This window comes from Mobula birostris, chromosome 17 (assembly GCF_030028105.1).
Source record: "Mobula birostris isolate sMobBir1 chromosome 17, sMobBir1.hap1, whole genome shotgun sequence".
Lineage (NCBI taxonomy): Eukaryota > Metazoa > Chordata > Chondrichthyes > Myliobatiformes > Myliobatidae > Mobula > Mobula birostris.
Window position 1 is genome coordinate 53,206,360 of NC_092386.1, and position 26,617 is coordinate 53,232,976.

A 26,617-nucleotide genomic window follows, 5' to 3' on the forward strand; every position below is an offset into this window, starting at 1 on the left:
GTTCAGACTGCTTGTAGATGCTGATCCAGCTGTGGAACACTTGTGGGTCCAAGCAGAAGGCAGCAATGGTATTCATGTAGAAGAGATACTTTGTTTTGAGTAGCTCCACTGCTTGGTACTATATTCTTTCAGATAGATTCGGCAAAAGGCTAAATACAGCACACAAATAAGAGAAGAGAAGATAGGAGGCAAGATTTTCCAATTAGAATTATGGACATTTAGAGCCTAAAATTTAGGATTTGACGGAAAGGATGTACAATGTGGCTCACCAAGAACTATTTTGTTCAGAGTCAATTATTATAAATTAAGTGATGCCCTAATCTTTGGGCTTTGGGCCCTACCAAATATTTTCTTAAAGCATGTTTTTGTAAACTCGGTCTTCAATTGATGATCAGGAATTAATGGTAAGATCCATGAAAGGGGGAGGGGTGTACAAGGATTTGGAAATGATTTTTCCTGAAGGACAGTAAGTAGACATTAAGGTTACCTAAATGAGTTCTAGCCTTATATATTTTTGTTGTTCTAGACAGTAGCTCATAAGAAACAGTGGCCTGTTTGTCATTCATTGAGCAACAACGATTCACAACTGGAAATGTCTGGTTGAATTTCAGAGAGGCACGACCCATTGAGAGAAAAGTCAATTTTAAAATGTATTGCATTGAAGAAAAAGCAGCAATGGGATCCAGTTTGTTGATTCCTCACTACAAAACTTAACTCAACAGATTGAATCCTTTGTCTCTGACCTTTGCCTTTGGTCATTTTCACCTTGAAAATAAACCTGATACACTTTGCTTTTGATCTGGTGCAGTGCACTCCTGACCTGGCTTTAGCACAAAATGGGGATGAGATCCCTAGGCATTGGGAGCTCTATAAAGTGGCTATGTCCCTAACCAGGTGAAAGCTTTTGTTTTCTGTAAGGAAAGTACAATTAAGGACCTTGTCTGTTCCCAAAATCTGCAGTCTCCCCAACTTGAGCTGGAAGTATCCATTCACGTATATTGCTCCAGGTTTTAGGAGAAGCTTCCACCTTCTAAAGAGCTATTCACCTTCTGTTTCTAGACTGTTTGCCTTCTTATTCCATATCAATTAAACTATGATGTTGACAGACTGATGCCATGTTCTTGACATGTTTGGTATTTAGATCCTATGATTGGGGTTAATCTTCACATAACTCTTCTTTTGTTAACCCATTTCCACCTGAATCCCATGTACTCAGCCGTATTAAAGTCCCTTGTCCATTCCCAATCGCTATGAGAGGCCCTCATTCTTTATGATTTTTTTCTGTCGGTCACTTCGTTTGTTTTCAGATTGAGTGTGAACAGTGTGTGATACTGACCTCTTTGGGTCCAGTGCAGGAGTAGTCAAAAAAAAGGATGATACTTAAGTGGCACCCTAACTTCTAACATTTTTACTTTTCAGATATAAATGAATGTGCCTTGAACCCACTGCTCTGTGCATTTCGCTGTGTCAACACCTTTGGTTCTTTTGAATGTACATGCCCCGCTGGTTACGCTTTAAGAGAAGATGGGAAGATGTGCAGAGGTGAGGTCAATTGATCGCGAGCAGTGCCAGTTCTAACCTTTTGCAAATTGAAAAACATTTGAGACTTTTACAGGAGGTGACCACCAGAACATGTGTCTGAATCCTGCATCACCAACTACAGCTTTGGCTGTCAGTGCATGGGTTGTCACATAATATACACAAATTAATAAACTTTCTGACAGAGAAGTACTATTACTGCACAGATAGTGGATTACCAAAGAAAAAGGTGAATCCATATATCAAATTTGTCACTGTGTCAAATGGATTTGACAGTAAAACAGCCAAAGTGAATATGAAAACAGTTGAAGGATATAAGCATAGAAACATAGAAAACCTACAGCACAATACAGGCCCTTTGGCTCACAAAGATGTGTTGAACATGGCCCAACCTTAGAAATTACTAGGCTTACCCATTGCCCTCTATTTTCCAAAGCTCCATCTACCTATCCAAAACTCTCTTAAAAGACCCTATCGTATCTGCCTCCACCAAAGTTGCCGGCGGCCCATTCCACGCACTCACCACTCTCTGAGTAAAAAACTTACCCCTGACATCTCCTCTGTACCTACTCCCCAGCACCTTAAACCTGTGTCCTCTTGTGGCAACCATTTCAGCCCTGGGAAAAAGCCTCTGACTATCCACACGATCAATGCCTTTCATCATCTTATACACCTCTATCAGGTCACCTCTCATCCTCCGTCGCTCCAAGGAGAAAAGGCCGAGTTCACTCAACCTGTTTTCATAAGGCATGCTCCCCAATCCAGGCAACATCCTTGCAAATCTCCTCTACGCCCTTTCTATGGCTTCCACATCCTTCCTGTAGTGAGGCAACCAGAACTGAGCACAGTACTCCAAGTGGGGTCTGACCAGGGTCCTATATAGCTGCAACATTACCTCTCAGCTCCTGAATTCAATTCCACGATTGATGAAGGCCAATACACCGTATGCTTTCTTAACCACAGAGTCAACCTGCGCTGCTGCTTTGAGCGTCCTGTGCACTCGGACCCCAAGATCCCTCTGATCCTCCACACTGCCAAGAGTCTTACCATTAATACTATATTCTGCCATCATATTTGACCTACCAAAATGAACCACTTCACACTTATCTGGGTTGAACTCCATCTGCCACTTCTCAGCCCAGTTTTGCATCCTATCAATGTCCCACTGTAATCTCTGACAGCCCTCCACACTACCCACAACACCTCCAGACTTTATATCATCAGAAAACTTACTAACCCATCCCTCCACTTCCTCATTCAGGTCATTTATATAAATCACGAAGAGTAGGGGTTCCAGAACAGATCCCTCAGGCACACAACTGGTCACCGACCTCCATGCAGAATATGACCCGTCTACAACCACTTTTTGCCTTCTGTGGGCAAGCCAGTTCTGGATCCACAAAGCAATGTCCCCTTGGATCCCATGCCTCCTTACTTTCTCAATAAGCCTTGCATGGTGTACCTTATCAAATGCCTTGTTGAAATCCATATACACTACATCTACTGCTCTTCCTTCATCAATGTGTTTAGTCACACCCTCAAAAAATTCAGTCAGGCTCGTAAGGCATGACCTGCCTTTCACAAAGCCATGCTGACTATTCCTAATCATATTATACCTCTCCAAATGTTCCTAAATCCTGCCTGTCAGGATCTTCTCTATCAACTTACCAACCACTGAAGTAAGACTCACTGGTCTATAATGTCCTGGGCTATCTCTAATCCCTTTCGTGAATAAAGGAACAACATCCGCAACTCTCCAATTCTTCAAAGCCTCTCCCGTCCGCATTGATGATGCAAAGAATCTCCAGAGGCTCAGCAATCTCTTCCCTCACCTCCCACAGTAGCCTGGGGTACATCTCATCTGGTCCCGGCGACTTATCCAACTTGATGCTTTCCAAAAGTTCCAGCACGTCCTCATTCTTAATATCCATATGCTCAAGCTTTTCAGTCTGCTGCAAGTCATCACTACAATCACCAAGATCCTTTTCCATAGTGAATACTGGAGTAAAGTATTCATTAAGTACCTCTGCTATTTCCTCCGGTTCCATACACACTTTCCCACAGTTTCACTTGATAGGTCCTATTCTTTCATGTCTTATCCTCTTGCTCTTCACATACTTGTAGAATGCCTTGGGGTTTTCCTTAATCCTGCCCGTCAAGGCCTTCTCATGGCCCCTTCTGGCTCTCCTAATTTCCTTCTTAAGCTTCTTCCAATTAGCCTTATAATCTTCTTGATCTCTAACATTACCTAGCTCTCTGAACCTTTTGTAAGCTTTCCTTTTCTTCTTGACTGAATTTATTACAGCCTTTGTACACCACAGTTCCTGTACCCTACCATAACTTCCCTGTCTCATTGGAATGTACCTATGCAGAACTCCACACTAATATCCCCTGAACATTTGCCACATTTCTTCCATACTTTTCCCTGAGAACATCTGTTCCCAATTTAAGCTTCCAATTTCCTGCCTGATAGCCTCATAATTCCTCTTATTCCAATTAAACATTTTTCTAACTTGTCTGTTCCTATCTATCTCCAATGCTATTGTAAAGGAGATAGAATTATGATCACTATCTCCAAAATGCTCTCCCACTGAGAGATCTGACACCTGACCAGGTTCATTTCCCAATACCAAATCAAGTACAGTCTCTCCTCTTGTAGGCTAATCCATATATTGTGTCAAGAAGCTTTGCTGAACACACCTAACAAACTCCACCCCATCTAAATCCCTTGCTCTAGGGAGATGCCAATCGATATTTGGGAAATTAAAATCTCCCATCACGACAACTCTGTTATTATTACACCTTTCCAGGATCTGTTTCCCTATCTGCTCCTCGATATCCCGGTTAATATTGGGCGGCCTATAAAAAGCGCCCAGTAAATTTATTGACCCCCTTCCTATTCCTAACCTCCACCCACAGAGACTCCGTAGACAAACCCTCCATGACGTCCACCTTTTCTACAGCCGTGACACTATCTCTAATCAACAGTGCCATGCCCCCACCTCTTTTGCCTCCTTCCCTGTCCTTTCTGAAACATCTAAAACCCTGCACTTGAAGTAACCATTCCTGACCCTGAGTCATCCAAGTCTCTGTTATGGCCACCACGTCATAGCTCCAAGTGCACCAAAAAAAAACCATTGAGTTCTATGCTAGGAAAAGTAGATGGCTGACATATTGTTACAAAAAAAAGAGCTAACTTATTGATGCCATGGCCTTTTCTTATGTGCAAAATATCCATGATTTTGCCTATTTCTGCACTCGCCTTTTATCTGTATTGTAGTTACATGGGATTTGAAAGTAATCCTGTCATTTGGTTCGAAGTGTTCCATGTCACTCTTGCACCTCCAATATGTCACGCTGTCCATATATCCTTGAAAATGACAGGAATTTCTAACTGCTAGTTTTCTGAACCTATCAACAAAAATGGTAGCAAAGCAGCTCTAAAAACTGCTCTCAATCAACAGCAAGTATCGATTGTGAATATTCTTGAGTATTATTTCAACAGTTATTGTTTTAATATGCTGTCTTGATTTTTCTGCTTTTAATTTTGAAGGTAACGTGCCTGTTGCAATTTCAGACAGCAGAGGTAATCCTGATAAGAATATACAGTTCTTCTCTTTATTTTGGCCCTTTATGTAAATTGGCTCTTTGCTTTGTGTTTCATCACAGACCTTGATGAATGTGCTCAGGAACTCCATGACTGTGAATCTAGAGGCATGCTGTGTAAAAACCTGATTGGTACCTTCATGTGTATCTGCCCACCAGGAATGGTCCGCAGGCCTGATGAAGATGGTTGCATGGGTAAAATGCTTTGTGACTACCTATAAAAGAGTTAAAATGTGATTGAATTATGTCACCTTGTGTAGTCTTACAAACACCAATTCTCAGGAGACTTCACCACAACGGGAAATGAATAGCCCTGCATGGCTTACAGCACAGTTAGAGAGAGTCCTTTTAGCCAAGATAAGTGCCCAAAAAATAATGAGAATTCTCTGAGTTCTCAGACCAAGTAAGGGAGCAATAGAGAAAATCTTGTGTGACACTGCAGGATCGTCACTGTTTGAAGTTAGATGAAAGTTGTTAACTCCTGGGCATTAGATCATGAACGGTGTAACTCACTCACTTCAAACAGGTGTGCCAAACCTACATGCCCGGATTTACTTGATTGTAACTTCCTCTGCCTTGAGGGAACTAAAGTAAAGCAATTCATTTACACATCTAATCTTGCCTTTTTTTCACCGTGCCCTGATCATAACCAGCTGTTTTCAGTCCTAGCTAGTACAATTGAGCCTCAAAGAGAAATCTTGTGCCATATATGCACCAATTTCTTTCATCTCATTTGCAACCAAGTACCTTTGCCCTCCATTACTCTCCCCTGTCACTTTGAGAAATTATCTTTCCTCCCTCAGCCTTCAGTGCCCCTGGGACTGCTGCTGTATTCAGTTAAGAGACATGAACATTTAGTCAAAGCTGCCTCTGAACTCCTGGCTGTGAAGCAGTGTGAGACTGATGCTTGGAATATGTTGGTCTGAGGAAAGGAAAGGCTTATGCATCGCCTTGAGCAACAGATACATATGTGAATGTGTTTTTAGTTGTTGTCGCTCCTCTTAAATCTCTGGTTTCCCAAGCTGTGGAAACTCGCCAACATGAGATAAAATAGACAAATGTGGAAATTGTCTAACATCTCGACGCCTACCTTATGCACCCCACCCCACTATCATCATACTGCAGTAACCTACATCATTGTAGGCAATAAATCAGCATTGTGTGCAAAAGCTCCTGTGCAGACAGATAAATTTCGAATTATGGGTCACTCTGAAGCGAAGTCTAATGGGGAAGTGGATTTTTTTTCATTGGGAGGTTAAGATCCAGGGTAAAATTAGAACTATGATGTTAATAGAAGAGTCTTTGCTTAAATTGTGCATTTTCTGTAATTTTAAAATAATTTTATTCAAGATACTTAAACATTTGCTCTCTATAATGCAAAAACTAAATCAAGATTACTATTAGTAGCATTTACAGATGAGATCACATTGTACCTCAGTTATTGTTTTGGCAAAGTCATATTTGCTTTGGTATAATCACAACTTTTTATTTAATTTTTCTTCCCATTTTCAGCCTCTGTCTTTAATATAGAGTCATAGAGATATATTGCATGGAAACAGGCCTATCATTCCAAATCATCCATGCCAACCAAGGTGCCTTCCTGAGCCAGTCCTTTTTGCCTGCATTTGGCCCATATGCCTCTAAAACTTTCCTATCCATAAACCTGCCAAATGACTTCCAAACGCTGTTAGTGTACATGCCTTTACCACTTTTCCTGACAGCTCATACCGTCTACTTACAACCCAAACAAATTGCCCTCAGGTACCTTTTTATTCTTTTTACTCTTGCCTTAAACCTATGCCCTCTGGTTTTAGAATTCCTACCCTGATAACAAAGCTATGTTCATCCAACTTATCTATCCGCCCCCCTTCATGATTTTATAATCCTCTATAAGATTTAGTTTGGATAGATGAGGCTTGATTGGCAGCTCATCTCGGAGAAGGAAAAATTTGATCTCAACCACCGCTGCCTTGCACCTATACTTACTCACTTGAAGACTTCGGGAGTAAGCCCTGGGAAAAATTCTGGAGCTGGAGTCCCTAAATTCAGTTGAGTTCAATGCTGGCTGGCAATTCCTGCAAAGCCACTGGTGCCAAACTGTTATCGGTCTCTGCCATTCCTTTGGATTCATCAGCTGCATAGAAAGGGGGAGCCTGCTGAATGGGCAACAGCTTGCCCTCCATATCATACTGCCCCGGATTGTGTACTGGCTTGCGTATCACATAGACAGCTAGGACACAATATCCATGATCAAATCCAACTGACAGAGAGCAATCACATAAGGTCATTTCTCAGCCTCCTTCACTCCAGCGAAAACAGTTCAAACTAATCCAATCTCTCCTTGTCACTCAGACCCTCCATACCCAGCAACATCCTTGTAAACCTTTTCGGCACCCTCTTTACTTAAACACATCCTTCCTATATGTGATCAGAATAGCACATAATATTCCAGGTATGGTCTCATTAATGTCTTGCACAGCTGTAGCATGTAGTCCCAACTCTTATACACAGTGTGTCATCTGATGAAGGAAAGCATGCCATATGGCTTCATCACCATTTTGTCTACCTGTGTTGCCACATTCAGGGAACTATGTACCACCCTCTGACTTATGCGGCTCCCGACAGACAACACTTCTTCTTTCGTAATATTAATGTGTTCCCGGACACTGAATTCCCTAGCTTCCAAGAGCTTATCTGTTGTATTATTCTGGAATTTTTCAGTTCTGTCTTACCACTAATCAGTTCACCTCAGAAACAAGTAGAAATGGTCTTTTTTTAATCTATTTCAAAAGCCACCTGCTGTAATTATATAAAAATATAAATTCTGCATGCTAATTCCTGTTAGTTTTATCAGTGATTTCTTAGACAAACTTCAGAAGATTTTAAAATAATATATATTTTTAAACTAAAAATTTCAGTGACTAAAAATATATTACTTTGCTATTTTAATAAAATATCTACTTCACATACTGCCTTTACAACTGACAAAGCTAAGAGCAGATGGGAATTCCATAGGAATATGTTAGTATAATTTTGTTATTCCCATTCAGTATGATTCCCGCTCTTATGTACTAACAAAGCCTGGCCTCAAAACTTAATCAGAAGATCCAAAGTAACTCAGTGCGATCTTGTCGAGAGGGGAAAGAATCAAAAGTAGTTTTGTTAAGGTTTGTTGCGCTTTCTTTAATATTTGATTTGCCTTGAATCTTGCTTCATTCTAGATGACAATGAGTGCAGGAGCAAACCAGGCATCTGTGAAAATGGACGCTGTATAAACATTGTTGGTAGTTACAAATGTGACTGTAGTGAAGGATTCCAAGCAACACCATCAGGCACAGAGTGCATTGGTAAGTCTAATTTATACTTATAACAGCAAGGAGGAGGCTATTTGACCTACCAGTCCAGGGCAATAATCTCATCAGTCTCATTCTTCCTCACTTTATTTGCCCTTGCCCCTGCAACTTATTTGCCCTTGCCCCTGCAACTTATTTGCCCTTGCCCCTGCAACTTATTCCATGTCACATGTACCCAACAATTCCCCTTTGATTCCTTTCGAAATGAGGGATGATTTACAGTGACCAATGAACCTACAAATATATCTCTGAGACGTGGGAAGAAACCCATGGAATTACAAAAAAGACATGCAAACACCATTCAGAGAACACCTGAGGTCAAAATCAAACCTGGATGCATAGCGCTGCAAGATGGCAATACTAGCTGCTGTACCATGCTAGACTGAAAATAAAGATTGTTAAGCTCAGTCAGAACACATGACACTGCCATGAACTGAGGTCTGCTTAATGGGCAGAAAACAGAGACTAGGCTGTAAGAGGTCACTTTTTAGATTGGGAGGCTATAAATGGTTGCCTGTTAACTTGAGTCCCAGTTGCTTGCAATCTTTGACAGTAATTTGAATGGAGGAACCAAATGCAGTATGTTCATGTTGGCTGATGATACAAAGCTGGGAGGCAGTGTGATATGTGAGCAGGATGCAGAGAGGCTGCAAGGGGATATGGACAGTCTAGAATCAGCTCTCATTCTCCTAAATCTTAAAGATTATTTGTCAAGTTCACTTACTTCTTCTTCGTTGGGCTTCTCTGGAGTTACTCTGGTGAGGGAAAATAGGTTGCAAGGAAATAAGGGGAAGGGTGGAACTGATGGGGTTCTCTGAGGAGCAGAGATTCCATAAGCTGAAGGGCCTTTTGTGTTGTATGAAATATCCTTCACATATACTGTATGTTCATGTTCCATATATTCCTGTGATAGAGGGAAAATAACAAAGATTTACCAGAGTTTAACAAGGATGTCATGAACAGAGCATACACAAAAAGAGAAATAATGTATGAGATCATGAAAAGGCAACGTAAACTTCATTGGACACATCATTAGCAAAGAGGAATTAGAATCCACGGTAATTATGGGAAAGATTGAGGGAAGAAAGCAAGAGGAAGACAAAGACAATTAATGATAGAGACAGCAGCCAGAGAACTGGAAATGAATACCAGTGAATTGATCCACTTGACCCGAAACAGGAGTGTGTGGGCCACGGCAGTCAAAGCTCAAACTCGGCATGGCACCTGATGATGATGATGACGACCAGTGATTCCGCGGGTGGTGGTTATGTCCAACGAGGAGATAGAGACCCAACTTACGCCCACTTGAGGTTTAGAAGAAATATATATATGTAATCTCATGGAAACATACAGGTATATATTTCTTACAGGATGGATGCAAGGATGGGAGTCACATATGCAAGAATGGGAGTCGCATTATCAGAATTAAGTGTTGACCATCCAGGACGTAGATGAGAACTTTCTTCACCTGGAGGCTAGAAAATCTTTTGAATTCTTCCCCTAAGAGTCTCTCGAGCAGTACTTCCCAACTCTTTCTTTGCCATTGAGCCTTACCATTAACCAAGGGGTTCATGGACTCAAGGTTGGGACCCCTGCCCTAGAGTTTCAGTTGCTGTAAGTTTTGAATGAACCAACTTTATATCTTACATCCTTCACATACATGAGGAGTGAAAATCTTATCATTACATCTCCATCTAAATGTGCAATGTGCAATTTATAGTAGTTGTAATAAATAGTATATACAACAGGACAGTCAATATAGAATAGAAGTACGATTTCAAGAGGGATTGATAAGTTTTAGCTAATAAGGGAATTAAGACATATGGAAGTCATGCAGAAAGTAACGCTGAGATAAAACTTTAGTCATAACCTCTTGAAATGATAGAGCAGATTCAGGAGGCCATAAGGCCTACTTTGCTCCTATTTCCTATGTTTCATATCAGAATTAAAGAGGAATTTTTTTTCTGATACAATGATAGAATTTTCCAAGTAACATTCAGTGTGCAAGTAGCACGGACTATTACAAGGAGAACCAAAGATACTGTGGAATTTGAGGATAATGGGGCAAAAGGAAAGTGATACTTGAACTGCTGGTTTCATCAACCTGGAGAAAAGCAATCTGTCTTCTCATTGTAGCCTCCACGTTACTTCATGCGGGGAAAACCTTACTTTAGACCAGGGGTCCCCAAACTTTTTTGCACTGCGGACTGGTTTAATATTGACAATATTCTTGCGGACCGGCCGACCCGGGGGGGTGGGGAGATTTGCCAATGGCCAAGAGTAGCAGTCAAATGCTTTGTTTACCCAAAAAGACTACAATGACCATGAAGCCTTGCACGGGCGCCAGTGCGCATGCGTATACCTGCCGATTTTTTTCCCCCTGCAAATCGTTTTTGGCGATTCTGTCCGGGGGTGGGGGGAGTGTTAATCATGACCAGAATATAGGTGATAAATGGCTAATACGCTCAATTTCATTTCTAAAAGGGTTATCTAGTGAATTTAATATTAAACACACAGCGCATATTTTCCTCGCATGAATACAGTGATCAATCAATTATCAGGGGAGGACAGGGGAGCTTGAAGTTAAGTGTTGAATGAACTTCCAGTAGAAGTGGCAGAAGCAGGTTCGATATTATCATTTAAAGAGAAATTGGATACGTATATCGACAGGAAAGGAATGGAGGGTTATGGGCTGAGTGCAGGTCAGTGGGACTAGGTGAGAGTAGCGTTCGGCACGGACTAGGAGGGCAGAGATGGCCCGTTTCCGTGCTGTAATTCTTATATGGTTATTATATAAGTAAGTCAATAGCATAATAACATTTTAAGTAACGTTTGGATATTAAACACACAGCACATATTTTCCCCGTATGAACATATAAAATCATTGCAATACACCAATATCGCTGAATCAGTGGGAGCCCTGGGCTTGTTTCCCTGCAAAAAGACGGTCCTATCGAGGGGTGATGGGAGACAGCGGTACTCGAAGGGGGTTCCTTATGTCCAGTCTATTTTGCAATTTAGTTTTCATTGCATTCATTGAAGAAAACACCGCTTCACAGAAAAATGTTGGAAATGGAAGCAACGTTTTCAGTGCTTTCGTGGCTATCTCAGGATATTTAGCCTTGACTTTGCTCCAGAATACTGGCAGAGATGTTATGTCAAACATAATTTTCAGCCAGCCATCATTTGCAAGCTCGAGGAGTTGATCTCCTTCTCGCGCTGACATGGATGATGCACGGCTAATAACCTCGCGTGCACTTAAGCTCCACAGTGCGTGTGACAGGGAATGAGGAAAGGTGCAGCTGACTCATATCGCCAAATCATATCGTTTCCTCGCAGCCAGGTAGCACATGTTTTGCGGCATGGTGGTTGGGGACCAGTGCTTTAGACTATTGGCCACAATATGATTAATGGTCCATGTAGGAAGAGGAATAGTTCAAATTAATGGTAGCACCTTAAGATCTTACGGATTCTCAAAAGTCATGGAATCAAAACTTAGATTAAGGTAGAAACTTAAAAATAACAATAAATAAAAAGTTGTAGAATAAAGATATAATGTTACAAATGAAATGACTTAATTATTTGGGGAGTCCTGATAGAAGTTAGAAACAAGTATGAAGAAATGAGAGTGAGGCCAATATGAATGATAAATATGGCAAAATTTTCCTTTTTTTGGCACAAAATAAGGAAACAACTAAAAGAGTGGGGAAAACAGAATCTGAAGACAGTGTGAGGCCAGTGTACAAGTATAGAGGTAGAACAGAAACTTCAGAAGGCCCTTTATGTGGGAAGAATGTTCCAATATATTTCATTGGAAGGACTGGCTAATAACATTAAGCACCAATACTATTTTAGGATGTTATCAAAATCTGACCAAAGATGTATATTTTAAGGAATGTCACAGAGCAGATAGAGAGATGAGGGTGATTTTAAAAAAATGTGAGCAAGGAAATTCCAGAGTTCAGGGACCAAAAAGCATTATCAATAATAATGAGGCAAGTAAGGGAGCTAGGGCTTTACTCTTTGGAGAGAAGGAGGATGAGAGGAGACATGATAGAAGTGTACAAGATATTAGGAGGAATAGATAGAATGGATAGCCAGCGCCTCTTCCCCAGGGCACCACTGCTCAATACAAGAGGACATGGCTTTAAGGTAAGGGGTGGGAAGTTCAGGGAGGATATTAGAGGAAGGTTTTTTACTCAGAGAGTGGTTGGTGCGTGGAATGCACTGCCTGAGTCAATGGTGGAGGCAGATACACTAGTGAAGTTTAAGAGACTACTGGACAGTTTGAGGGTCGGCACAACATTGTGGGCTGAAGGACCTGTAATGTGCTGTACTATTCTATGTTCTAAGTACAAACTGTACATGACCACAAGAAGCTACGGAGAACTATGGACAAAGTTCAGCAGATCAGAGGAACCAGCCTCCCCTCCATGGACTCGGTCTATCTTGCTGCCTCAGTAAAGCAACAGCATAATCAAAGACCCCCTCCACCCCAGACATTTTCTTTTTTCCCCGTCCCATCAGGCAAAAGATATAAAAGCCCAAAAGCATATACCACCCGGCTCCATCTTATACAGGAGGTTCCTTCAAAGGTCTGATAACAGGGAGAAACGAGCTGTATTAGGATGTATCCTACTGTTATCAGACCTTTGAATGAACTTCCTGTATGATAATATGGACCCTTGGCATCACAATCTACCTTATTATGATCCTACACTTTACCGTTTATCTGCACTGCACTTTTTTTTAGTAGTTTTTTACACTTTATTCTGCAGTTTTACTTTATTCTAGCTCAATGATCTGTGTAATGAATTTGATCTGTATGAACAATATGCAAGGCAAGCTTTTTGCTGTATCTTAAATACATGTGACAATAATAAACCAGTAGCAATACCAATATCAAATAAAATCAATTATAGAGAAGTGGAGCAGACCAGCCATTCAAGCTGTTTCTACAACTGAAGTTAGTAATGTGATAGTGCAGTGAGAGCCCAGAGAGAATGTAACACTATATATGGAGCTTGGGTGAAGATGTCATCGATGTGAGCTGAAGCAAGCTGGAGGCAGACAGCTTTACAAATATAGTCACGTAATATTGATTTTTGCACAGTGTTCAGGAGTGGTTGAAATTGTCTGGGGGATGTTTCATGTACAAGGGGAGTGTGGCTGAAGAAGAGTGAAAGAAAGTAATAATGACAAACACAAAATGATCAAAATGGCCACAGCAGTAATTTACAACATTCTAATAGAAACATTAGGGAAAATAGTCTGGTCAGATTTGTGGATATTAATGAAGTTGGAGGTTAAGCATGAAGAAAGAGGCAGGAAAGAAAGGTCATTGAATCTGGAAATGATCTGTGAGCCGGAGGAAAAATCGATGACTTAAGGCTGAGTAATAGTTTAAAGTGCTCGAAAAAAGAGAGGTTGTTCCGATGAGATGGTGATAGGTGGCGTTGCAGGCTCACTGTAGAATGTGATAAGAGAGATAATAGTTGTGAGGCTGTTCAGTGTGAATCAAATCTGTGAGTGGCAAGAGAAAGGAAGACTGAACATGCGATGTGAAGCAAGAATCAAGTGGATAAAATTGCTGAGGGAAATATGAAATAAATCATTTGTTATAAGAAGGGAGAGGAAAGGAAGATGAGTGGTGGTTAAAAGACTATTTTTTACAAAAATGAGATAGATTTATTAGGCTTGAATCTAGAACAAAAGCCAAAATACACAGGAAACAGAAGAGATTGCAGATGCTGGAATCTGGAGGGATTTGGTGGGTCAGGCAGCATCTGTGGAAGAAAATAGTCAGCATTTTTGGTCAAAGTCTTCATCTGGTCCAAAATATACAAATATTTGGATATAAAGGAAATACAAGTTACATTGTCATTGCAGGGATTGGATGGAAAACTTAAAATGGAATCAAATTATATTTGATAAAATGAAGGAAATTAATGGGTGACTGGCCTGCTCTGCAATATTTATATTCCTTTTAGATATTGCAATTGTAATAAAGTATCTTCCCTGGAATTTATCCATGCTAAAATGGATAAATTTCTTCATTTCATATGTCTGGAACTTAAAACCAAAGCCAAGCAGCACAAAATGCACTCTACCTCTCTCTTTAGTTCAGAGCATCTTGCCATCACAATACTATGAGCATGGGAAGCCTGCTCTCCCACACCAAGGTTAATAAAAGTGTGCAATTTAATTTACTGCAAGTAAGTAATACCTGCTATCTAATTTTCCTCTACCATCTTTTATCTCTCTGCCCATTCCCTAATCTATTTCCTTCCCATGAACCAGAGATCATTCCTAAGTGACAATCTTCCTTCCTCATACATTCGTAGACTTCCTTCCCCAGTGGAAATTACCAACCAAAGGATTATGATTTATACCTAATATCATTATGTACATTAAGTATTGTAAATGAATTAATCAGTATGAAATGATAATGACAAGAAATCCCATAAAGTTTGCATTCAGAGGAGCAATAGTACAGTGTTCCAGATTAACATCAAGAGTAGCATATTAACCCAGCTGGACTAATTTCTCAATTTTGACATTTGATTGCAACTCTCTAAAATATGCAACTGACTGTTCAGATGTTTATGTGCAGAAACTTGATGTTTGCATTCAAAAAAGCTCCTCCATTTTTGGAAGACTTTGTATTACTAGTCATTCTTAAGATTGATATGTAGAAGCCAATTTAGAAACAAAGAAGTTAACCCCTTTGTGCCAATGGGTTGCTGTAATAGTCTGAATTTTCTTTTGATTAGCTGCTATCTTAGTGAGAAACAAATCCCAATTACCTTCCTTGTAAGTTATTTATGCTTAAAATAGATAAATTCCTTCATTTCATATCTCTGGAAATTAAAACCAAAGCCAAGCAGTACAAAGTGCACTCTACCACTCTCTTTAATTCAGAGCACCTTGCCATCATAATACAATGAGTATGGGAATCTAGTTCTACACAGAAATTCATGCCAATAAAAATGCACAAGAACTCTGACAGTTCAGATGTTTATGTACTGAAAGTCACTTTATTGCATTAAATCTCAAGGATTTTAACTTGAGGCTTCTGCCCCTTCGATGGCTCTTATTGCCTCTTGCAGCATGCATCCTTCTTGCAAGAACTGAATTCACTTTGTTTCACTGCTGGATTTCCTCTGGCAAGAATCCAAGGGAGTAGTTGAAATGAAATGCTTTGGATGGGGCTCACTGGTCAACAGAAAGCTGCACTGTCCTATGGCTTTCACCAGTGGTGCCGTACAAAAGAACGTGCATTCAGATAGACTTCTGCAAGTTTCAATGAATAGCCTGAGGATATTTTAAGGGACACATAAATTTATGTTATTAGGCCTATTCTGGGAGTTCAGCGCCATCTCCAGTAGTGTGTCTCATATAACTGGAACAGACTGGTGACTAGAACATTATGCTCCCAGCAACTAGCAATGAATCTGCAATCTTACTTAAGCAAGTTGGTACTACTGGGGCTGGATCAGTAATGGATAATTCTCAACATTGGCACCCCACAAGTCTGCACTGGCACCACCTCTTCCACCCCCACCCCCACTTGACTCCCTATACCCTCAAGACAGAGTGGTCAGATCAGCGTATAGGACAGAGGTGTCAAACTCATTTTAGGTAACGGGCCGGATTGGGCAAAATGCGACTTCATGCGGGCTGGATCAGTTGTGCATGCATGAACACGCGCGCATGCTCCCACAGCTTTCATTGCCTTTGTTTTTTCAACCTGCTCTCATGTGTCTCAGTCTCTGCTATAACTACAAAGTGTTTCACTTTACAAATTGCGTTTCTTATGAAGAAGATTGCCTAGCAAGCATTATTTTTAGGATTGATATTAACTTACAGTCGTAGGCTACAAGAAAGTTGTGATGAGAGAGAGAAAAAAACGATACTATTTTGGCTAAGGTTGTTTTGGGAGCCACACCCTTTCCATTAATAAACCATTTGAAATTGAACATTAGCAGACACCAATGTAGACTTAACGAAACAAATTGTAAATGTAGGCTACACAACTGCACCTAATTTTTATTAGCCTGCTTCCAACAATCAAACTGAGACAATGAACGCAGTTAGCCTCTAATTTTTATTGAAGTGAACACATTTACAATAATAGAATAGTCAGAAAATGAATGAATCACAATATTATGACACTGAATATTTCATAATGCATTTTGCTTACATGTCGCAGTGCATCGAACAGTGTCACTCATTTTTCACTTGCTGCTTCCAGACACCTGACAACTCGTGGCTTTAACCAGCCTGTCAACATCAGGGACCAGTTTCTGGGCAGTTGTGATTTTCATAATGTCATTTAGATGTCTGTGTGTCAGCTGCGAGCGCAGTTTGGATTTGTTAATGTCTGCTCACAGAGATATGTCGTCCCGAACATGCAAAGGATCTTTTAGGCAAAGTCTGTCATCTTGGGGTACGTTGGTCCCAGGTATTGATAGAATGTGTCCAGACCCACAGTCTCAAATTTATATTTCAAAGCCGAGTTACACTGAATTTCAATTAGTTCCATTTGGAGTTTCTCTGGCACATCTGATGCTATGTTGACGGCAAACCACGAGGAAAATAGTGAGAATTCTTTCTCGAGCTGAGTGAAGACTTGGAAACTATTCTGAAACTCACGTTTCAGCTGTGATATTTTGTCCTTGTACCTGTCCATGTTGTCATTATTCCCATGAGCGACACACACAGACTGCAAAGAGGGGAAATGAGCTGGGTTGCTTCGTGATAGTTGCATCTCCCACAGACCTAATTTAATTTGCAAGGCATGAATGCTGTCGTAGTATTCCATAACAAGTTTGTTGCGGCCTTGTATGTTAACATTAAGCACATTTAAGTGCCCTGTTATATCCACCAAAAATGCAAGATCATGAAGCCAGCCTGGGTCATCCTACTCTGCCTGCCACTGGCTTCCCTTTCTTGTTCATGAATAGTCCAATTTTCGCACGTAATTGAAAAATACGTTTGAGCACAATCCCTCTACTCAACCAGTGGACTTCATTGTGGTACGGTAAGCCGTGTCCAATATTACTTTCGGACAAAAGAGTGTCAAATTGCTGATGGTTGAGTCCCTTGGCTCTAATAAAATGAACCGTTTTGGTTACTACATCCATGACATTGTCCATTTTCAGGCTGCTGCTACATAACCCCTCTTGGTGTATAATACAATGAAAATTCCAGAATTCCTGCTGTGGATTCTCTGTCTGAACTTTCTCTCTGAGTTTCGCAACAACACCTGCCTTTTTCCCCGACCATGGACGGTGCACCATTTGTTGCCACGCTGACAGCGTGACTCCAGTCAACCCCCAGTCCGTCCAAGGCCTCGACGAGGCTGGAGAAAACGTTGTTTGCCGTTGTGGTGTTTGTCATGGGCACCATCTCCACAAACTCCTCGGTGACGGTCAAAGATGCATCAATGCCACGAATAAATATTCCCAGTTGAGCTACATCAGTCACATCGGTGCTCTCATCAATTGCAATAGAGAAGGCAATAAATGACTTCGCTTTGTCTTTTAGTTGACTGTTCAAATCTCATGCAAGGCCCCACTGTATTTCTTGACAAGCTGATATTACCAAAAGCCTGTCTCTTCTCAGGGCACACCAGCTCAGCCGCTGTCAGCATGCATGCTTTGATGAACTCCCCCTCTGAGTATGGCTTCAACGCGGCAGCTATTTTGTTGGCAATAAGATAGCTGGCCTTGACAGCTCCATCATGAGTCTCTCGACTTTTGGTGAATACTGATTGCTGTTTTTTCAGAACTGCTTCAAGCTTGTTTACCTTTTGCGTTCTGAGTCGTCCTGCATACTTGTCATATTTTTCTCCGTGTGATGTCTCATAGTGTCGTTTGATATTGTACTCTTTTGCCACAGCCACTTGTTGGGAGCATATCAGGCATACAGGTTTGCCATTGACCTCACAGAAGAGAAAACGATCTTTCTAATCACCGTTGAATGTCCGACCTTCGATGTCAACTTTTCTTTTCTTGGAAAGCATTTTGAACCACAGCAGCAAACAGTCTCAGCCTTGCTACAGGTGTTACTAACCTGAGTACTCTGTGTGTTTACACTGTGTCTGACAATGTAAGTGGAGCCCTAGTGGTCTTCAGTGCGGGGTGGTAGGTGCTTATGCACAGCGGGTGGTTAACTGCCGCCTATTGTTTTCTAAGTGCACAGAACAAGCTGCCGGCGCAGCAGGTGGCACAGATAGCAGTGGGGGAGAGAGCGGCTGCTGTACAGATACATAATAAATCGTCGTGAATATACTTTTTTTCCCCAAATCATCCCACGGGCCAGATTGGACCCCTTTATTAGTTTGACACCCCTGATATAGGAGGAAGATTGAAAATCTGGCTGAGTGCTGGCATAACAACAACCGTACTCAATGTCAACAGGATCAAGGAGCTGATTATTGACTTCAGGACAAGGAAACCATGAGCCAGTCCTCATCGGAGGACGAGAGGTGGAGAGGGTCAGCAACTTTAAATTCCTTGGTGGTATTATTTCAAGAGGACCTGTCATGGACCCAGCACACAAGTGCAATTATGAAGAAAGCATGGCAGTGCCTCTACTTCCTTAGGAATTTGTGAAGATTCTGCATGATATCTAAAACTTTGACAAACTTTTACGGATGTGTAGTGGACAGTATGTTGACTGGCTGCATCACAGCCTGGTATGAAAACACCAATGCCCTTGAATGGAAAATCCTACAAAAGTGGTGAATACAGCCCAGTTTATCACAGGTAAAGCCCTCCCAACCACTGAGCACACCTACGTGAAATGCTGTTGCAGAAAGGCAGCATCCATCATTAGGGAACCCCACCACCCAAGACATGTTCTCTTTTTGCTGTGGCCATCAGAAAGAGGTACAGGAGCCTCAGGACTCTCGCCACCAGGGGTTCAAGAACAGTTATTACAACTCAACCTTCAGGCTCTTGAACCAAAGGGGACAACTTCACATGCCCCATCATTGAAATGTTCTCACAACCTATGGACTCATTTTCAAGGACCTTTCATCTCATGTTCTTGATAGTTATTTCTTATTTTTTATTATTATTATTATGTATTTGCACAGTTTGTTGTCTTTTGCACACCAGTTGATCACCCAAGTTGGTGCAGTCTTTCATTGATTCTAATATAGTTATTATACTTTATAGATTTATTGAGTATGCCCACAAGAAAATGAATTTCAACATTATATATGGTGACAGATATCTACTTTAATAATAAACTTACTTTGAAATTTGAACTTCAAAGTTTGAAATTAGTTCCATCTATAAGATTGTAGATAATGCCACTAGTGTGTATCATACCTCAAATAATGTTGAGTTGAAGCACAGGAAGTCGACGAAGAGTCTAGTAACAGGGCATCATGACAACAACCTTTCTCTCACTGTCAGCAAAATAGAAGAGTTGGTCGTTGACTTCAGGACGGGGCTGGTGCACATGCTGGTGGTTAGATTAGATTAGATTATGAAGACACGCAGTCCTCTTTTATTGTCATTTAGTAATGCATGCATTAAGAAATGATACAATGTTTCTCCAGAATGATATCACAGAAACACATGACAAACCGACTGAAAAACTGACAAAAAACCACATAACTATAACATATAGTTACAACAGTGCAAAGCAATACCGTAATTTGATAAAGAACAGACCATGGGCATGGTAAAAAGTCTCAAAGTCTCTTGAAAGTCCCATTATCTCACGCAGACGGTGAACCTCCAGTGCCGCAAACTTGCCAATGCAGCATCCCGGAAGCATCCGACCACAGTCAGACTCCGAGTCTGTCTGAAAACTCCGAGCCTCCAACCAGCTCTCCGACACCGAGCACCGTCTCTGCCGAGCGCTTCAACCCCAGCCCCGGCAACAGACAATAGACAAAGCCGAGGATCTGGGGCCTTCCCCTCCGGAGATTCTCGATCGCACAGCAGCAGCGGCAGTGAAGCGGGCATTTCAGAAGTTTCTCCAGATGTTCCTCTGTGCTTCTCATGGCTGTCTCCATCAAATCTGGATTATGCACGGCCCCCTAGTTAACACATACAATATTCAGAATGGCCGCGCGTGCTGCGTTGCGCCGCCATCTTCTCCTCCCTCCACCTTGGTTACATCAACGATGAAGCTGAGAAGTGCCTCTTCTTTCTTAGAAGGCTAAAGAAATTTGGCATGTACCCTTTGATCCATATTAATTGTTATTGATGCACCATAGAAAACATCCTGTCTGTATGCATCAGGGCTTGGTGTGGCAGCTGCTCTGCCCATACCATGAGGAACTGTAGAGAGTTGTGGACACAGCTTAGCACATCATGGAAACCAGCCTCCCTTCCACTGGCTATCTACACTTCTTACTGCCTTGGTAAAATAGCCAGCAAAGATCCCAACCACCCCAAAAATTCTCTCTTCTCCCCCTCCTATCAGGCAAAAGATAGAAAAGCCTGAAAGCACATCTCACCAGGTTTAAAGACAGTTTTTATCAAGCTGTTATAATAATATTGAATGTTTTCTTTGGAGGAAAAGATGGACTCTTGACCTCAAAGTTGAGACTTTGCACCTTACTACCTACCTGCACTGCACTTTCTCTGTGCTGTAACACTTTATTTTGCACTCTGTTGTTGTTTTACTTTGCACTACTTCAATGCACTATTGTGATGAATTGATCTGTGTGAACAGGCTGCGAGACAAGTTTTTTCCTGTACCTTGGTACTTGTGATAATAAATTAAATTACCAAAATGCTGTTTCTTAATAGAAAAAAGGCAAGTCTCTCATTCCTCAGTATGAAGCATATTTATTTAGAAAAGACTATAACTGAAGTATTTGCTCTGTTGGCTGTACTACTTAGAATAAACAAACCAAGTGCCTCAATCTCAAAATTCAAAGTAAATTTTATTATCAAAGTACATACTTGTCACCATTTATAACTCTGAAATTAATTTTCTTATGAGCCTACAATGTTAATGTTTCTTTTTGATAAACATTTTAAAATTTTTAATCCCGATTTTCCTGCCACAGACAATCGCCAAGCCTTCTGCTTTGCAGAGGTACTTCAAACAATGTGTCAGATGTCTTCCAGTAGTCGCAATTTGGTCACTAAGTCTGAATGTTGTTGTGATGGTGGCCGTGGCTGGGGTAACCAGTGTGAACTTTGCCCACTGCCTGGAACTGGCCAGTACAAAAAGTTATGTCCACATGGTCCGGGCCACACAACTGATGGAAAAGGTAAAGTAAATAGTTATGTTATGCATAATATTACTCCGATTGCCCCTTTTGATAAAAAGAGTTTAGTTTCTAATTAGTTTGTGAGGACAGTAGTAAGGAATGGAAATTACTTCTCACTCTTCTTACCATACATGTTTTTATTGAATGATAAGGAGAAATCTTAATAAAATGTTATCATAATTTATGAAAAAAATTAAATTGAATAAAATTCTTAGATAAATTTATTTCTCCGTTATTTGTAAATATGCATATAACATACACTTTTTATTACAGACATTGACGAGTGTAAAGTTTTGCCTAACCTTTGTCAGAATGGGCAGTGCATCAACACATACGGTTCTTACCACTGCCTCTGTAAGCGCGGTTACTCCTCAGACCTCCTGGGTACGGCATGTAATGGTAAGTAGAGTTGAACTCTCTTTTTAGTGTAATTGACAATATCTGAACATATGTTAATGTCAATTTTATAAAGTAAAAAAAAGTTACTGGGGTGGAAGCATTCTTGCATGCAGTTGACTGCTTTTGCAAGGAGAGCCTGGCGGGATGCCGTTGTAAATGTTGAAAGTTATGTATAACAGATAAGGACTTTATAAATAGGGAATCTGAATACAAGAGCAAGGAAGTCATAAAGGCTTAATAAATCTCTGGTCCTGCCATAATATTATGTAGAGGTTTTTGGTGATGTATTTTTAGCAAAATTTGTGGAGAGATTGTATAAGGGTCACCCTCACAGCTGCAACATTCTGAGTTCAATCCTGACCTCAAGGTGCCATGTATATGGCGTTTGCATGTTCTCCATTTGATCCTGTGAGTTTCCCCTCAGGTGTTCCAATTCCCAAGGATGTAGGTTTGTAGTTTCATTTGGAGAGTTGGGTGAGATAATAAGGTAATGGTTCAAGCCTTGAATTCAGTCAGCAGAAGCAAAATACATGAATGAGCGAACATCTGTTGATGAGAGAGCAGAAGCAGGAAGAAGTCCAAGACAATCCTTTGAAGTTTCAGTACAGCAATATATTAAAATTAGCTTTGACAAGTTACTACAAGCAATTCTTCAGCATTACAGGATTTCAATTTTTAGAGAAAAAATATTTGAAGATAATATCCAATTTTATCACAAGCACATGACTTTTTTGATTGCTACTAATACTTTGAAGTCTGTGATAGCTTATGTAAATTAAATGAATCATAACTGGTGTTAAAATGGCATTGAGTGGAAATGTCAGCCTGTGTTCAATCATGTTGTATAAACAGAAAGAACTGCAAGCAAGAAAATGGCAACAGATTCACTGAGACATAAATATTTGTGGTTAACTCAAATATAGAAGGAATTGTCACAGAATTAATTGTTGTTATTTTACATAAACAGATTTTGATGAATGTGCTCAGTCTCCAAAACCATGCAACTTTATCTGTAAGAATACAGAAGGGAGCTTCCACTGCTCCTGTCCAAGAGGCTACCTTCTACAGGAGGATGGAAAGACGTGTAGAGGTTAGTCAATGACACTTTAAATGTAGTTTGTGCTCTCAGTGCTTGTTGAGTTTTGCAGTCTGATAACGCATTGTGTTATTATTCCACATGTTGGTTTAATCATAGAGATAGTAAATCAAACTGAAAGCGATATTTGCTGAATAAAAGGTTGTTGCCTTCAGACAACACTTAAGCTAAGAGAGAGTAAGGTATATCATATTGTATGAGAGGGAAATACAGACAGCGGAGAGAGAAGCAGGAAGACAGATGAATAGAAAGAGATTAAATATATTTCAAGAATTCATTGCAGAAAAATTGTTTAACGTGAAATTCAGTGGAATTTGTAATTAGCTGTAAGATAAAGGAATGTGATTATAAAGTAACTAAACTAAGGTTTGATTAACAAGTCATATTTTAGGTTGCCCTCTGCAGAGTCACAAAAATCCAAACCCTACTTTGCGGAATGAAACTAAGCCACAAGACTCATTGACGTCAGCCATCAGGATCCTTTTGGAATTTAGCCCTACTTCAGATCTCATTTGCTTGAGCTGATATTATGTATACATTCAGTTGATAGATGGCTGAATACAATGTATATTAATTACAACCAGGGTTCAAAAAAGTTCTGATTTTGAACTATCTCCAAACATGTAAATTCACCTTATTTTGAATATTGTGTATGTTGTTTTAAGACAGAAGTTTATTCATTAATATAAATGATGCTGTTAGCTTGAACCATCTTGTCTGTTCAATTTTTTTTTATATCTCAGATCTCGACGAATGTTCAACGAAGCAACACAATTGTCAGTTCCTCTGTGTCAATACTATTGGAGGATTTACATGCAAGTGCCCACCCGGCTTCACACAGCATCACACTGCCTGCATTGGTAGGAATAGTCAATATCTACTCAAATAACTTATGTGTGTTATTACCCCAGGACCTTTTCAGTGAATATCCAGAGGAGTAATAAACTCAACTCATCTGTTGAGTCAGTGTTGGGCTTGCCTTGCATCAGCTGTTCTGTTTTCTGTTAGAAAAACAAGCCTTATAATGCACGTTGTTTACCATAAGGTGTGAGAATTCTAAACATGCAAATTACTTTGTAACATTTCATTTGGCTTCAGTCATGTGATTTCTTCCATCAGTCAGGTTATATCTACCTTTTCTCGTAGATAACAATGAATGTGCATCACAGCTTTCACTTTGTGGATCAAAGGGGCTTTGTCAGAACTCGCCTGGAAGTTTCAGCTGTGAATGTCAACGAGGATTTTCTCTTGATCACACTGGCTTGAACTGTGAAGGTATGGATTTTCAGGCCTAAATTTTTCAATGTAGTCATCTGCTAGGGTGCTATACATTATCCTATTTCATAACTGATTCTAAAGTTTGAAACCATGACATATCAGGATGAATGTTGCACTCTGTTAAATTGAAAATAATCAGGCTTGAGAGAGAGCAACTCAGTATTGTCTGTCTATGTATGTTAACCAGTAATACTATTTCACATTCTATTATCAGCAGTATAGCTGCATTTTCATACCCACCTGCTTGTCCTGGCTAATGAATTGTAAACAAGCAGTTAATATTAAAACATTATGAAATTAATCACTCCAAATCTTTAAAGCTGGGTTATGAAAAACAAGCCCTCTGCCAAAAGAGTGGGAGTATTGTAACATCAGAAAACCACTGAGTAGGCACTTGGACTTACCTGTCTGCCAAAGGATTCTGAAAATCTTAACAGATTCAATTAAGAATTCATTCTCTGCCTTCGGCCCAAATCATCTAAGAACCAAAGTTGGGCTTACCAAGTAGGGCAGACGTTCACCTTTGTTCTGGTTCATTTGACATACAGGGTTGATAATGCTTTTATTCTGAGGATGCTGGAACATACTGCCAAGTGCCCTTCCCTTCTATTCACCAATGTTTGTTTGAACTGACTCTCCAGCCTGTAAATTAACATAAAGAAAACTCTAATGGTGGAGTAAGATTTAGCCTATTTAATGACTTCACAATTCCATAGTATGTTTTTAATTCTCTTCCAGTACCTTGAATTTAACTAACCACAACTCAGTAATTCCTTGGGTTTAAGCACTGCACTAACCATCAAGCATCCATTCACACTAATGTGAAGATTAAGAGATTGGTGGACTAATGCACACCAGTTATTTTTATGAATTCTCACCACATGCACATCAACTCTACCAGTCCTCTACACACAAGGGGTAATATAATGACCAATTAACCTATCCCTCACAGATCGGAAACAAGGTTCAAAAGAAAAAAATACAAAGGTTATAAATTGTACAAGAAATAACACAATTAGAATGAAAGACAAAATACACTATAGTGCAAAGTGGTCATAGTGTTGCTATACTGGGGTACTTAAATGGGTTACACAGGCTGGCTCAAGGACTGAATAGTTAAAGAGATATAGCTGTTCTTGGACCTTGTGGTGTGGGAATTCAGGCTTCTGTACCCCTTGCCTGTTGATGACTGTGAGAACATGACATGGCCTGGATGGTAGGATTCTTTCATGAAAGATGTTTGGAGGGATATGGAACAGAAGTGAGCTAGTGGGATCATTTTGGTTGGCATAGACAAGTTGGGCTAAAAGGCCTGTTGCCAGGCTGTATTGCTGTATGACTCGATGCGGCTGGGAAGCAGAGCATGTGAGGGAAGTCCACATTGATCACAGGGAGAAACTCCACACAGATAACACCAGAGGTCCGAATTGCCCCCTGTTTACTGTGGATATAAACAGTAGCTTTATTATGTAGCACTGTGCCCCACTATAAGTTTGTCATCTCCAAAAGATCGTGAAGGAAATTTCTAGGCAAAATTCGGATGCAGTTTAATCTGGTCTTGCCTTAATTTATAACCTTCCATGAAATTTGTCAGTGAGTTACAACAGTTTATGGAATCAGACAAGATTTATTTTTGGCCAATAAAGCAACAGCATTAGAAGCATTAACTGAAATGATGTCTTGTGTCATTTCTCTTAATACTGAAGGCTTCCGGAAAATATATCTTTTTTGGTGCAATAAATGTCCATCTCATCCCTATATTTGTATTGCTTTCCATGTGCTCTACTCCCAGATTCTACACTCCAGGATAATTTTGGCTTGTTAGTTTATAATACATTTGCTTTTCATTTACAAGCTTGTGAAGTGATTCACAAAAGTCATTTCTGGAAATCCGTAAGTCTTCTAATATGAAAACCTAGACTCCTAGATACTCATTTAGATGACAGTGTTCAACAAGCAATAGAATTTTTTAATATTGTTCCAGTTGGCAGCTGCGTTTGTCATTTCTATTTCAGTTACAGGTGTTATCCCCTAAAGATAGATTAACTTTTTTTTATTTCATTTTAAATTTTAACTAAGACTGGCCATATACAAGGA

At 40.2% G+C, this 26,617-nt stretch overlaps 1 protein-coding gene across 1 annotated transcript in view; it reads left to right on the forward strand.

Moving 5' to 3' along the window:
- fbn2a (fibrillin 2a) overlaps positions 1-26,617 on the forward strand; it is a 338,906-nt gene that overhangs the window by 295,884 nt on the left and 16,405 nt on the right. The window contains exons 54-61 of the mRNA XM_072281722.1: positions 1,420-1,542; positions 5,209-5,340; positions 8,367-8,492; positions 21,541-21,747; positions 22,021-22,146; positions 23,114-23,236; positions 23,986-24,102; positions 24,389-24,517. Of these exons, the coding sequence (XP_072137823.1) occupies positions 1,420-1,542; positions 5,209-5,340; positions 8,367-8,492; positions 21,541-21,747; positions 22,021-22,146; positions 23,114-23,236; positions 23,986-24,102; positions 24,389-24,517 (1,083 nt within the window). The remainder of the gene's footprint in view (positions 1-1,419; positions 1,543-5,208; positions 5,341-8,366; positions 8,493-21,540; positions 21,748-22,020; positions 22,147-23,113; positions 23,237-23,985; positions 24,103-24,388; positions 24,518-26,617) is intronic.